This window comes from Osmerus eperlanus, chromosome 17 (genome assembly GCF_963692335.1).
Source record: "Osmerus eperlanus chromosome 17, fOsmEpe2.1, whole genome shotgun sequence".
NCBI lineage: Eukaryota > Metazoa > Chordata > Actinopteri > Osmeriformes > Osmeridae > Osmerus > Osmerus eperlanus.
In genome coordinates, this window is record NC_085034.1 from 4486347 (window position 1) to 4500997 (window position 14651).

Sequence of the window (14651 nt, forward strand, 5' to 3'; positions counted from 1 at the left end):
ATGTTCATCTCATGTTTCTGGGGCTAACCCAGACTCCTGGATAAATGGGGCATGGTGGAGGTGAAGGTCGGGGTGGGGTGAGGGCTATATGATACCCTCAGGAAAGTTCTGCATTTGTCTGACCTGCAACAGCTGGTGCTCTCCTTTCTGCACGTGAGACCCAGAACGAGCTCCTAAAAACAGCCCTGATTTCCTTACATGCATTTAGCCGGCACTGCTCTAGTCCCGGTCTGGCACTTGAAGTTTGTTTGTGAAATTGAGAACTTGTGGTGGTATTATGGTAGACAAAACAGCCCATATCTGGGTAATCCTGATGTCTCTGGGTGGTTTCGTATTCAGTCCTGTTAGCTCAAACTCCCCAGGAAACATGACCCCTACACGCTGACACTATGATGGACAGTTCAGATGCTCAATGTTCAATCGTCTGAGATACATACAGACAAGCATGTACACAAATGCATGATACAATTATCATTTTATATTATTGGCAAATCAGGAATTGGTCCAACTCGATTGCTACTCATATCGGTAGTCAACAGATTTATATGCACATGTTGCCATCTTGTGGACGAACTCGTGCATCGCACGCATGCCGCTGATTGGGCAACTTTCTCACCCACTCAGCACTCCCACAAACCATCGCGCTTCCTTTTCCACTTGCGCCTGCAATCATGGCGGATGTGGTGCAGGAGCAGGTAACGGAGCTGAAGCCCGAGCAGGAGAAGGTCCTGAACGGCGAAGCCGAAGAGAAGGAGGAGGCAGACCCATCCGAAGAGACAGCCAAAAAGAAGAAGAAAAAGAAGAAGAAGAATAAATCCGCAGCGCCTGGTAAGACTCCGGTAGCCAGTACCGTTTGCTATGCTGTTAGTATAGGGACCAGAGCAGTGTGGTGCCATAGCGTGCGCTAGGCCTTGTGAAACACGCCTTGCTACTAGCTCTCAAATCAGAGAGCAGTCATCAAAAAGCATGGCGTGAGACTTTTCTAGCACTAAGTGGAATCGGAACCCAAACAGATGGTCATAGCTTTGAGAATAGATCTTTTGCAGACCATAACCGCCCATATTGTTTGCAGTTACGTCCTCACTCGACCAAGTGGACTTGTTTCATAATGTGTAGTTGAACGCTGCTTGCCAGTTGTACGCCTTACGTAAGGTCAAATAGTTTTATTTGGTCAAAAAAATCAGTTGAGTATTTAAGTGTGAGCTACGGGTTGAAATCTTTGTACGTGACTAAGTTATCGAAAGCAAATAAGGCGTTGATTACTTAAACAGTATGTTTAAAGCGTTGAAGTAAACGAAGCAAACTGCATAGCTGTTATTTCCTCACAGGCAATTACTTGTAGAATCAGAATGGGATTTATTCGCCATGAAAGTTTGCACAGACAAGGAATTTGCTTTTTTGTATTCACTCGTCATTAGGTATCTAGTATAATTCTTACAAAAGCGAATGAGAAAATAGTTTTTTTCCAATAGTTTCACATCAGTAGTAATGTAAGCTAATGTAAAGCAGCAATTGAGAGCTGCATGGAATCTTCCTAGCTGGCAGTGGAGGATTGGTGCTTACATCAGTAGATCACTGGAAATGCCAGCGTGCTCATGCGCTGGCCAACGATTACAGCAATTAAATGCACTAGCTGGCCCTGTCCTGCAAGTCACATTTTAACGGGATACTTTGCTGGATGTGATTCTTAAGCGGCCAGCCACGAGGATAACTTCCCATTAGTGTTCTGCTCCCATGCACTTGCCAAAGCAGAAATGATATCTCGCATGTCTGTCCACACTATAAAAACCCCCCTGCTTGCTGATCAAGTCCCAGTCACAGCAAAATGTGGTTGGACTTAAAGAAACATGTAGCATATGTTAACATGTATTTCAATAGCAGGCAGCACTGAGGCAGAAGGGGATGGCGTGAACGATGTGACAAAACAGCTGGAAAAGCAGGCTTTGGAGGACAAGGAGAAAGAGGAGGAGGGAGAGGAAGGTAAGGAAGAGACTATATACTTGCACCAGGCATCCCCATACGGATACTCACCACCCACCTACTCACACGCCATCAAAATGATCTCACCACAGATGGCGACGATGGCGAGAACTCAGCCGGGAAGAAGAAGAAGAAGAAAAAGAAGAAGAAAGGACGTAAGTCACCTGAGGCTGCTGTGATGAGTGTACACGGCACTAGGGCGCGGCGAGTTCAAGTGGCGCAGGTGGATCCACTGGGCAGGGTGCGTGTCTGCCTAGCTGCTCCAGGGACCCTGCTTCCCCCCGTCTGTGCCTGTGTTTCAGGATCTCTTTTCTTCCACACAGCCAAAGTTCAGACTGACCCACCATCTGTGCCCATCTGTGAGCTGTATCCCAGTGGAGTTTACCCCCTCGGACAGGAGTGTGACTACCCTGTTTTACAGGATGGGTAAAGAGGCGCACAGACACATCCCAGTGATGTAGAAAGTGTTCATGACAAGTTTTCAGTAGATGACATTATCCTCGTATCCATATCCCATTATTTTCCAAGACATAGCTTCTCCTCAACTGTTATGTAACATTACTTGTTGGTGACGAAACCGAAGAAGAGTCTGTGTGCGTGCGTTTGAACCCTCCCCGTTATAGTCGCAGTGCCGCATGGAGGACAACCAATGAAGAGAAGCGTGTTCTGGACAAGGCCAATGAGGAGGTGTGGAGTGACTTCCGCCAGGCAGCCGAGGCCCACAGACAGGTCCGCCAGTACGTCCGCAGTTGGATCAAGCCTGGTCTGACCATGATTGACATCTGGTGAGCCCTCCCCCAGACCACCACCATCATCATCATACCTAGTCATCCTGGTTGCGTGTGTAGCTACCTCCTGTATTTACTTTTTCCTTCCCCCCCCACCCCCTTTCCCCCTCCTCTCCATCCATCATCTCTCTCAGCGAGCGGTTGGAGGGCTGTTCTCGGAAGCTCATTAAGGAGAACGGGCTGAATGCGGGTCTTGCCTTCCCCACAGGCTGCTCCCTCAACAACTGTGCGGCCCACTACACCCCCAACGCCGGAGACCCCACCGTGCTGCAGTACGATGACGTCTGCAAGATTGACTTTGGCACTCACATCAACGGTAAGGCTGTTCTGGTCCTATAGACGCAGCTAGGGAGCCGAGGTCAGTCCTGTCTTGTGAGACCAGCTACAAGGAGGCTCTCCTCACGCTTGTGTTTGGTTTCAGGGAGGATCATTGACTGTGCCTTTACTGTCATCTTCAACCCAAAGTATGACAAGCTGCTGGAGGCTGTGAGAGATGCCACTAATACTGGAATCAAGGTCGAACAGCTTTGCTACTCTTCTGTTTATCCACGTAGCAGACTGTGACACGTCTCTCGTGTATCTTGAGTTTTTTTTGTATCAAACGAACCCCGTTGCGTTGTCTCCCCGCAGTGTGCCGGTATCGACGTGCGCCTGTGTGATGTCGGAGAAGCGATTCAGGAAGTGATGGAGTCTTATGAGGTCGATATCGACGGCAAAACATACCAAGGTACTTCCACTACGCGCTCGGGAGAAACCTTGACACGGCACATACTGGGAAATACAAGACATGCTATGGCGCAAGCTCAGTGTTTCGTTTTCTTTATCTTTCCAGTGAAACCTATTCGAAACCTGAACGGTCACTCCATAGGGCAGTACAGGATACACGCGGGGAAGACTGTCCCCATCGTCAAGGGCGGCGAAGCCACACGAATGGAGGTAGGCATCTGTCTCACGTCTTCGCAGTGGGAACTCTAGGTCCTGACTGTTGCATTAGTTTGACCACATAGGCAAAATAATATGAGCAAGAAAGGGGAGTAAGTGGGTGTGTTCGAGTCATTTTTTGCTTACATTATTTAGGGAGATGGCTGAGTTTGGCCACTCATTCACACAATAACAAGTCGGACATGAATTTCCTAAATATTACAGTCAAGGCCATGTGTTTGAAATAATTTGTCATGATTTTGTGTGTATAGTTTCTTGGATCTGTGATTTCACATATGTGACCCCATCTCTGCCCCCCAGGAGGGAGAGGTGTACGCCATTGAGACATTTGGCAGCACAGGGAAGGGTGTGGTACATGATGACATGGAGTGCTCCCACTACATGAAGAACTTTGACGTCGGACATGTCCCTATCAGGTACAGGGCGAGTGTGATGATCTCATTTCTGATACAGAACAGAGAACGGGGGGGGGGGGGGGGAGTACCTTTCCTCTTAACCTCCATTTTCTTTCTCTTTCTTTCAGGCTCCCCAGGGCGAAGCACTTGTTGAATGTGATCAACGAAAACTTTGGCACGCTGGCCTTCTGCCGACGCTGGCTTGATCGTTTGGGAGAGAGCAAGTACCTGATGGCCCTAAAGAACCTGTGTGACCTGGGCATCGTGGACCCCTACCCTCCCCTCTGTGACTCCAAGGGCTGTTATACGGCCCAGTTTGAGCACACCATCCTGCTCAGACCCACCTGCAAGGAGGTGGTGAGCCGGGGGGACGACTACTGAGACCCCCCCCCCTCCCTCTACTCACCACCCCCCCTCCCCCTCCTATTACCCCCAGCCCCTTCTACAGAGAATCCATACACAGAACCATCACCTGCCCTCTGTATCAGAAGAAAGCTTCTGATACACGGCCGTGGCTTCGGTCTCTCCTGTCATGGCAGAGAGCAGCAGCAGCAAAAGTTACAAAATGCTGCTGTCAAGTTCTACACACAATGCATTTTTCTGCTACTTGGAGCGTGTAGGAAGAGGGACTGGCTTTCTTAGCAGTGGCTGAATTTTGTATGATTTGTTTTGGGGGTGATGGCCACAACTTTTTACATCCAATATAAAGTAAAACTTAAGCAGGTAAACGGTGACAGCATATTATATCTATAACTTCTTACATTACTGCCCTGAGTATTAACACATGTATGTAAGGCTAAAAATACCCTTTTGTCCTGTCATTTGAGATTCAGGTTGTTTGACTGCAGTCCTTTTTCTTTTTCTGCCTGTAAACCCTCAGTGCACAGTTCTTTAATGGCAGGTCCCCAACTGTCCCCTTAGTGACATGGGGCATACTGGGTCGCTGTTCAGAATCACTAGTCTAAAACGTAGAAATAGTTCCAGTGTTCAGCTTGAGGTGGAGGGTCAGAACGATAACGACAGCATGCATCTTGGGCTGTACGTTTGGCTGCTACAGGAGGGGACTCAGCGCTCCGCTCCTCCAGTATTTGTTTCTTTGATATTTGTAAAGTATCTTTGAAATGGCTGCTGCTGCCGTAATGCTTCATTTTGAATTCCCTGAAATGTTTTTGTAAGAAAAAAAATGATTAAAACAAATAATTTTGCTCTCTGGCTTAACGTCACTAGTTTGTTTTTATGGAATGATTGGGTATGAAATGGGTTTGACGTTTGATTAATGATGAATTCAGGGTTCCTGCAAGTCAAATTGAATACCTTTTTAAAGACCATAAAGATTGAAATTTAAGACCTAAACAACGCATTACCAAAAGAATATTCAAATCAAAGAAATTCTTAAAAGTTATTTCAGTGAATTCAGTGATTGAAAAAGCATTAATTTAATTTACAGATAAAGTAATCACATTAGTAACCTAATTTCATTCAAGTAAGATTAGAAGGCTAAGTATATTATGTATTATAACTTGATTAGATGAGCAGAAACAAAACTTAATTTGTCCTTTGGCATTTAGTAGTGTCAAAAGGGCAATTAGACCGTCTTGTAGAAAGTAACTTTGCAGGAAACCTCTGTGGCTCAGTGGGTAAGCATGTGTACCATCGAGTCTACTGCCAAACATGGTACTTGGTTCAGTTCTTGCTCAAACTAATTGATAATTCATTTAACTGATAACAGTTAAGTAATGTTATTTCCAAGTATATAGAAGGGGGACCTCCAAATTTTATTTTTTTAATTTTAACTTAAAAGTTACATTGTGGTCATGTAAGATGTGGGACTTCACCTTCACATAGTTTCATAAATATCATCTCTCTCCGACAAACGCTAAAGATTCTCTTTAGTTTAGTTTGGTTAGAAACCAAAGAGTGCGAATTATACAATGATAATGGGGGGGGGGGGTCGGCTTCTTCTCCAGGGCGTAAAGTAATATTTACGATTACAGGTAAGGACAATATATAAATGTATCGACCCCCCCCAACCTGTTGTTTTTACCTCTTTTGGGGGGGGTCCAAGTCTTAATTAGGGGGGTCAAATCCCCCCCAAGGCCCCCGTAATTCGAACCCTGGACTTTTTTGCTACTTAGTAATAACTTTCTGCGGTCAGCGTTTCCAGAAATGAACGAGGGTAAAACCTTTTTTAGACCTGACTAAATGAAATTTAAGACCTCGGATTAAAAGCTGGACGTTTTAAGGCCTTAAATTTAAAGTTCAGAATTTTACACTTAAGACCCTGCGGGAACCCAGTGAATTGTGCCTATGAATGCACTTCTTAAACAATAAGTATTTGTTTTCTTGTTGAATACAATAACTACCGGGGTATGTTTAATAGGTGATTTTTAAAATGTGTCAAACCCTTTGAAAATGCCACAAAAAAACCAGGCAATTTATTAGAAAAATGAAAAAATATTCTCATTTTTATTGAGGTAATATTCTCTGAAAATTGAGGTAACAATTTGCATAGTATCACGTCCATAAATGTACACACCCACTCAAGGAGTAGAACAATGTCTAGATACGTGACATCTGACACAGATGGGGCATTTGCAAGAAAAGATATGTGGAAATGTGCTTAAACTCTCCCCTATCAAAGGTTTCATTTAAGTAATGAAAACATTTGGAGAACAGTTTAAAGAATTATACCGAACCAAGATATACAGTACACAAAAACTTGAGTCTAGAGATGGGTCACATCACCTGTATGGATGTGTCTACACTGCTGGTGATTCCAAACAATCCAGAGGGAGAAATGTTCAAATCTTCTAGAAAACCACACAAATTTGACATTCTAACAGCCTTGTTTAAAAAAATAAAACTTCAGTGGGAAAAACAGGTATGACAAATACATTCATGTTCTAAATTCTGACCTGTGTGGGGCTGCTTCTACACAGTCAGTTAAGCTGAACTCATATCCAACTCCTCCTCTGGTAGAAAATTAAATATAATCTGATCAAAGGGCACTTCTATGTGACAAAATAAACCTCCACAGTATCTGTCACAGGGATTTTACATACAACTGCCTTTGACATTTACATTCTGAGAAAGAGAGGGGGCAGCATTTAGTAAAAGAAAAACATCCAAAAATCCCTTTGGAAACTTCAGAAAATATCAACACAGAGCACATTCACCAAACACAGTTTTGGAAAGAGTGGAGGGAAATTTCAAAATTTCCCTCATGCTTTGGCTTGAGGCAAGTGGCCAATACTAAACCATTTTCTGATCAAACAGTAAGTGTTGCAGAAATGTCTTGAATGACTACTTACATTCCAACCACAACAGACCAGTCCAGTTTCTGGATAATGCTGCTGGAAATATTTAGAACAACCTCATGTCTTCTACATTCCAGGTTTGTGTTTGAAGGCCAATATTGAACTGCCTAAAGTAACCTTTAGAAGAATTTCAATTGATTAAATCGACTGACATTTCAACCAGCAAACACACAGGTAGAGACATCTGAATATACCAGTACTAATATACTAATATAATAGGACACTTACATGTAGTCACTCCTGGACGTCTGTCTGCTGCTACTGGGACAACTTGGCTAATATTATCCATAAAATACACCTGTACACTATCAAACACAAATCAAGGAAGGTTAACCTTTTGGAGAAAAAACAAAACACAATGTACAAGAAATTCACAAAGCATGTTTAAAAAGAAGTCTTTAGTAGAAAAATAAAGATTGTAGAATGTTTCCTCCCCAAGGAGAAAAAAATGCCCAGAAAGAGGGAGGGAGGTAGAGAGGGAGGGAGACGGGTGTCTGAGATGGGTTGGTGATGATCATGATGTCATCCTGCAGGTAGATGGTGGTCACAGATGGCAGGATCAGTCTGATCTCAGTGGCCGCTCTTTTTCCTGAGAGACACGTTGAGTGTAGAATAGGATGTAAGCCTGGGCTCGACACACCTCCTCCACAGAACACACGTTCAGCTTGGAGTCATTACAGTGAACCCAAAACCCTGAGAAACAGAGAGAATATTACGTTTCATTATAATGTAGCAACAAGGTACACAACAATTCTTCTGTATAATATTTTGTACTGGGTAACAGTCCAGTCACACTGTCAAACCCCCCCAAAAATATTGCTCTGACCTCCTTCCGTGTTGTAGCAGTAGGCAGTGTAGTGCCCGGAGCCAAAGCCCTTCCCATGATGCATCACCACAGCAGACAGCTCATAGAGGAAGTGTTTGGGGCGTGGTGAGCTTGGGGAGGCGGGGCTGAAGCAGGGGGAGCCTTTGGGGGAGGAGTCTCTGCAGCAGTAGGGCTCCATGTTGAGAAGCTGGTCAAAGCTGACATGAACGCCTATTTTCTCCCGGTGGTTGCGCCCAGACCACCTGCCAAACGACCACAACCAAACGTTAACAAATGAATTAAAATAATACATTATAGACAAACTGGCTCACTGAAAAACTTGACAACGTGACCGTTGTGTGTTGTGGTTGGACTGCAGTGGGGTGAATACCTGAAGCGTTTGAGGTGCAGGCGTAAGACGTGAGGCAGTTTGTGGACCATTAGCTGTTTTTGTGCTTCAGTCAGGATAACAGGCTTAGAGGAGAACCTCCGGCGCTTACCTGCAGACACGGAGGAGAGAAAGTTACCCAGCAGAGCATGGACCTTCAACATCCATTAATAAACTAGTCAACAGTTTCACTTTTTATGGTGTTCTGTGTGTGTGTGTGTGCGTGTGTGTACGACTCACTGTTGCATTGGTCACATGCGTAGATGTTGCCTTCCAGGGCTTCCGTCTCAGTGAACTTGGCCAGCATCTCCGTCAGCCGACATGACACCTGCGCTGCAGACTCACGGCTGTTCCTATGGTAACGCTCAGGGAACTCCAGAGAGAGGTCCCAGAACGACTCTATGGTGTTGGACTTGTGGTCGCACGCCAGACACGTCACCTGGGGGTGGGGGGGGGGGGTGAAGAGACAGGGCAGGGAAGGAGGGAAGGAAGGAAGAGAAAGAGAGAGAGGGGGTAATGGTGAGGCCAAAATAGGCAGAGCCCTTGTCAAAGCACAGGCACAGAACTGTGTAAGTGCCACTTGGCATGAATGAGGGCCCCCCTAGAACACACATGGCCCTTTGTCTAGCAAGAGCAGGTGGATGAGTGTGTGCGCTCAGCTTCTAAAAGGACCATCCCTTTTACTCGAGAACACACGTCCATCTCATCATTACTTGGGCATCCGGGCCATTTTGGTCAAAACAGCATTGTGAGAGCCATCTGAATGAGCATGTTGGATGCAGAAATGTTCACGTCCAACTGGAAAGAGCAATAACACTCACAAATGGCCACTTAACTCATGAAAAAAAAAAGAAAAGAAGTTACCTGGCTGAGGAGCTGGCCGTGGAAGATGGTGTTGACCACGCTGAGCACCTGCTTGATAAGCCGCCTGTGTGTGCCAGCGGCCGGTGTGTGTGTGCCCGTGCTCTCCAACTCCCTCTGCACCTTGTCCAGCAGCTCACACAGGAACTCCTGGGCGTCCTGCTGAGCGTAGCCCCGGAAGGCAGGGATCAGCTGCCACACCGAGTGCAGCATGGCGAAGGGAGATACCAGCGCCCACTTGCCCGACCACATCACCTGGAAGAGGGTGTGCAGCTCGTGGCACAGGGAGATGTGCTTGGAGCTGGGCTCCTTGGGCTGGATCAGCTCCATGCTGCGGGCCCGCGAGGCCCCCCCGCTCAGCCCCGCACCCATCTGGGGGCCCTTCCGCTGGGCCAGCTGATAGCTGGGCTGGCCCCCGGGGAGAGGGACGGTGCCCACCAGCTGGCCGTGGACGGCAGAGGCCAGCAGCTCCAGCGCCTGAGTCAGGTCCAGCCGCAGGAAACACTCCCTGAAGATGTGCAAGTGGCTGAGCACCTGCAGAATCGAGTTCATGTAGCAGGTGTTGCCTAGGTTACGCAGGCCTGTGACCCCCGGGGGAACAGTGGGCCGACGTTTGAGGGGCGAGTCGGCCTGTTTAGGGGAAGTCCGGCGGGGGGTCGGGGAGGGGGCATTCCGGGAGGGGCCCGAAGAGGCTTTGGGTTTCGGTTTGGTGGAGGAGCGGTTCTTAGGCATTTGGGTTAGTTTTGGGCGTCCTACTCTTTTGGGAGCATGTGCTATGGGGGTGAGGGTTCTAGGGTAGGGGGAGAGGGGCGAGATGGGGATACTGAGGGTGCGTGTCCGTGCGGGGCGCGGGGAGGAGGCGGCGGCGGCGGCGGCTGCATCGGCCGCTTTCTGACTCTGCCGGCGCAGGCGGTGGCTCTTCCTGGGCGGGGCACTGCCCAGTTCCTCCTGCAGCCGCCTCTTCATCGCCCTCTTCTTGGCCTGCGCCTCCATCCTGCGCAACTCCTCCTCCTCCATCTGCCTCTCCTCCTCCTCCCTGGCCTTCCCCCCCGCCGTCCGACTGAACCAGGAGCGGAACACGCGGCCCAGGAGGGCCCGCCGCCGGTGCCAAAGCGCCGTGAACATCCGGTCCTCGTCCCGAAGCTGCAGCTCGCGGGCGCCGCAGGGCGACAGGGCGTCGGGGGCGGCGCTGGCGGAACGCAGGGTGCGCCCGCTGCGGGTGGTGACCTCGTAGCGCTGGCTCTGGATGGCGCTGAGGGTGCTCCGCAGCAGCTTCAGGTCGCCCGTGGCGTTGTCGTTCAGCACGTAGTCGTCACACAGGTAGCAGAACACGTAGAGCTCGTTGACCTCCATGGCCAGAGGGTGGCGCTGCTGGCGGAAATGCTGCAGGGCGTGCTCCTCGATGTAGCGGCCACAAGCCACGTGGGCACAACCCAGACAGGCCCACACCGACTCAGTAGTGTTGCAGTCCACGCAGTGCCACTTCTGGGGGTTGAGGATGGAGTGGTCTGGGGCCAGACGCAGCCGCCCCACATGCTTACACCTGTCCATGACACAGGTCTGAGGATGTCAGTCAGGGACCTCCACGCGGGTCACGTATCCACACGGGCTTCACACCGCCATTCTGAGCATGGAGGGCTGAGAAATGTGGTTCTCCCACAGCATGGCTTTATCTGGGGGTGGTGAGACGACAGGGCAGACATGAAGTTGGACAACAGCAATAAAAGATGCTGTATGTAACCTAGGTGACAATTTGCCCAACCTGAAAATAAAGAAGACAAATTATTTTTCAAAACATCTTTCCACATTGTATGCATCGCTTGTTATGAAATCCTGAAGCCCTATTTGAGTATGCTAGGGGAATAGCCCCCCACTGGCTGTATAAAATACCTTCAGCTTGGCCAACATTTGGGGGGGGGGGGGCACAGTCTTTGTGTACAAGAAGAGAGAGGAGAGTGACTGGGAGATTAGAGTTTAAGGGAGAAAGAGGGAGGCAGGAAGATAGCCAATTGAGAATGGCGTTTAGTAACGGGAAAAACGAAGGGGCAACCTGTAGACAAGCTGGAAAATGTGTAGGCCATCTTAGTATGGCAAGGACCAGTCATTCTACAACCCAAAATGTCGATCAAGTGCTGAACAAGTCTGTCTCCAAGCTAAGTCTCTGAAAGCAGCAGAGGTGATCGTTTACATGAGCGTATGTGAGAGGATGTGTTCCATTACAGACTCCGTGATATAAATAAGTTGTTCCCTGGCCTCTAGGCGTTTATGAGTCCAAATAAAAAGATTGTGACACTCCCCCTCCCCCCCCGATTTTTTTTTTGACAATACATTGGTTACAAAAGTGTACTAATTGTAATAAAAATGGCACTTATAATTATTCTGAAAATACAGCTAACTAGATAAATCTGCCCCAACCCGAAGTCCCACTGTGCCACAGAGCGCAGCACATAGCAACAATGACCAGATAAAACTCCAAATGTAGCTTCCCGGTCAGCTAGCGCAATCTGTAACTGAATAAAATGTGGGTTCTTTGAGACGCGCTTTAATGTGCAAAGAGGTAAATAATGTAGCTAATGTACCATGTCCATTATCATGGGGTTGGTGCATCACAACAGTGTGCGCGCCTGAGTGTCCTTGCTATATCTTCGTTCTGGCGGGTAGCTAACATTAGTTAGCTAGCAAGGCCAGGCTAGCTTGATTGTTCCTGCTTCTATTCCCTGTATTTTAATAGGTCGTGTGATACCCGTGTTAACTGGCTAACAGCAGCAGGATATGACCAAAACCTACACGAGTTTAGATTAAGTGGTCATCCATGAATTATACGAATAGCATGCAACTGCCTGCTAACGTTAGCTAGCATTATAAAAATGAGTCTTCAGTGTCAGTGGTGAAAATAACAGCTGGAAATGAAATGGAACAGGTCGCTGAGTGGGACAATGCACTATCTCTAGCATGTTAGCAAGCTAGGCAACAAACTAGGATTTAAAACCAACAACCAATCATTCATAGATTATCCAACGTCTAGTCACAGTTTTATTTCTGGAGTCATGTCTAAAGCCTGCCACTGCGTCAAACCGTTGGTAAACAAATTCTAGCAAGGACTTCTCAGGGATTAGTCATACCCGTCTATTACTAGCATAGCTAGCTAACCGACATGACAAGCTCACAGGGACACTCCACTATGCCTACAATTGTGCATCAAGATGTATGGCACTTCGCGAATGGATCTCACAATAACTGCTGTTGAAACAGACTGCCAAAATAAATTAAAACATGCAATATACCATACCAGTCCTTCACGGCACTTAGTACTCTGTTACTAAAGTGATCGCCATCTTGTCTATCCTTGTCGCGTGGTACAGATTCTAGCGTGTCCTCCTAGTCAAGTGACGTTATTACCTGCTGCATTTAGGTAGCATTTCTTACAAAGCAATGAATCGTCTTTCGACACAAAGACATCCTCAACAGACATATTCAAGATGTGAGAAGCCGAATTATTTCCATTTAAGTTCTGTGTATCTGTGATTAACAGTTTTGACAACAGTTATAATCATACACTACATGTAGACAACCCTCTCATGCGTGCCTGTCTGGAAGAAGCCACAAGAGGGCAGTGTTGTATTATTATAACAAATAATGTATCTCCCAAAGTGTGTGTGTACGTCTCAGTGTTTTCGGACTGGTATGTGACACACACTCCCAATTATTTTTATTTAGTGACACCTTTAACACATAATAGTCTTTTAAGTTTTAAAAGAGCTCTCTCTCTCTCTGTGTGTTACACTCTAAGTGAGAGACAGGTCTACACCAGCTCTATGCTGGTTAATGAGGGCAGGTGATACTATCAGACACGGGTTAGCATTAAGCCATTTAGCATTGAGTCTCTTGCTTTCAGAGCTCAGAAAGCACTGCCAGCTATCACTCTAATGATTTACCGAGAGAAAACACTAAAAGACACATATTTTCTTTCTCGTTCTCTGTCAGAAACAAACAGTACAATAGGCTGCTATATGACAGGAATTGAGGACCTTTGAGTGAGTGATAAAACAGGTATGTGTGTGCTGTGTAGATCTGCCATCCGATTCCTCTCGAATCACTTTTAATGTTTTTCTGCCTCTATGTCCCGAGGCCTTTTTCTGAGCTTTCAAGTCCACACACGCTAACCCCCCCCCCCCCCCCCCCCCCCTCCATCTTTTTCTCCCTCACCTATTCCACACATAATACGAACACACACACATCTCCTGTTTTCATTAGAGCAGGTAAATGTTTCTGAGAAAGAGAATCAAAACATCCAATGGTTTTATTTTGGTGCTTGGTTGTAGTTAAAACACAAGTGCTGATTAAAAGGAAGGAAATGATTTATAATTTATAATCAAACAAACATTTTTCACAATTAATTTGAGTCTGTTTTTGATAGTCAACATATTCATATGATTCCATATGGGGATGTCTATGTATAAACATAATGCTGATTGTATCTGATTTCTTTAGTCTTGAGAATGAAGAATTCCCCTAGTAAGTTAGAATGTCTGTCTCCGTAGTCCGTAATGAGTCAGTGACATCAGACTGTCATTAGCAATGCAGTTCATTATAATCAGCACTTGTGTCTCAGTCATTCTACTATGTCAACACTGCTCTGTTCTGGCTTGTTCTGTACTTTTGGTGAAGAAGTATTCCTGTGTGTCAGAGTGTGAATAGTTTTAGAGAGAGAGTGATGGTATTTCAATGTGTTTTTAGAGTGACTGCTGACAGCTATGAATGAAGGGTTTTAGTCAGGTTTCCCCTTTCTTTATTTCCTCTTAATCAAAACTGATTAATAAGGGTAATAAGGATAACACATGACATACATTAAACCATGCTAGTACAGGACACAAGTCCATATCTACCACTCCCACCTACCCTTCTGCCTCCCTCTCATACACATACATTAATCACAAGGAACTCTCCTCTGTTTTCCCCTCTTTCCCACTCTCTCTCTCTTTATCAGTTTCTCCTTCCTCTTGCACAGCAGAGGTTTGGGTGTGTGTTCCACAGCATGGCTTATTTCAGGGGTCTCCCTCCCTGAGCTGGGTGCTCAAGAGGGGTATTGTGGATTCCGGGGAGTAGAGGGGGAGGTCTATTGTCCCCAAGCCTGCTCTGGGCCAATGGGAAGACAAGTATGCTGACAGAACAAAG

General features: G+C 46.7%; 2 protein-coding genes across 5 annotated transcripts; one reads left to right on the plus strand and one right to left on the minus strand.

The window, feature by feature from the left end:
• The first annotated feature begins 634 nt into the window (after positions 1-634).
• Positions 635-5317, plus strand: metap2a (methionyl aminopeptidase 2a). Of its 2 annotated transcripts, none has more exons than XM_062483133.1 (11): positions 635-828; positions 1879-1980; positions 2073-2135; positions 2304-2406; positions 2604-2765; positions 2903-3084; positions 3190-3284; positions 3399-3495; positions 3601-3704; positions 4011-4126; positions 4234-5317. In XM_062483133.1, exons 1-11 carry the CDS (start codon positions 672-674, stop codon positions 4484-4486), a joined length of 1434 nt encoding a protein of 477 aa, XP_062339117.1. In that variant the 5' UTR covers positions 635-671; the 3' UTR covers positions 4487-5317. The 2 variants fall into 2 exon arrangements, with proteins under 2 accessions (XP_062339117.1, XP_062339118.1); XM_062483134.1 differs by having other exon boundaries at positions 1882-1980.
• Positions 5318-6552: 1235 nt separating this feature from the next.
• On the minus strand, positions 6553-13009 carry usp44 (ubiquitin specific peptidase 44). 3 transcript variants are annotated; one of them, XM_062483155.1, is made up of 6 exons: positions 12876-13009; positions 9480-11149; positions 8856-9054; positions 8619-8727; positions 8249-8490; positions 6553-8115 (listed from the first exon to the last, which is right to left on the minus strand). In XM_062483155.1, exons 2-6 carry the CDS (start codon positions 11025-11027, stop codon positions 7982-7984), a joined length of 2232 nt encoding a protein of 743 aa, XP_062339139.1. In that variant the 5' UTR covers positions 11028-11149; positions 12876-13009; the 3' UTR covers positions 6553-7981. The 3 variants fall into 3 exon arrangements, with proteins under 3 accessions (XP_062339139.1, XP_062339140.1, XP_062339141.1); XM_062483156.1 differs by having other exon boundaries at positions 12766-12888; XM_062483157.1 differs by lacking the exon at positions 12876-13009 and adding an exon at positions 12761-12856.
• Positions 13010-14651: the final 1642 nt, after the last annotated feature.

What these genes read in the sequence shown, in the direction of transcription:
- metap2a (XM_062483133.1), top strand. Translation starts at nt 672, where the DNA reads ATGGCGGATGTGGTGCAGGAGCAGGTAACGGAGCTGAAGCCCGAGCAG. An exon ending in CTGACCATGATTGACATCTG is followed by an intron (nt 2,766 to 2,902) that starts GTGAGCCCTCCC and finishes CATCTCTCTCAG; the next exon opens with CGAGCGGTTGGAGGGCTGTT. An exon ending in CGACGGCAAAACATACCAAG is followed by an intron (nt 3,496 to 3,600) that starts GTACTTCCACTA and finishes TTATCTTTCCAG; the next exon opens with TGAAACCTATTCGAAACCTG.
- usp44 (XM_062483155.1), bottom strand. Translation starts at nt 11,027, where the DNA reads ATGGACAGGTGTAAGCATGTGGGGCGGCTGCGTCTGGCCCCAGACCAC. An exon ending in ACGGCCAGCTCCTCAGCCAG is followed by an intron (nt 9,055 to 9,479) that starts GTAACTTCTTTT and finishes CCCCACCCCCAG; the next exon opens with GTGACGTGTCTGGCGTGCGA. An exon ending in CTGCTACAACACGGAAGGAG is followed by an intron (nt 8,116 to 8,248) that starts GTCAGAGCAATA and finishes TCTGTTTCTCAG; the next exon opens with GGTTTTGGGTTCACTGTAAT.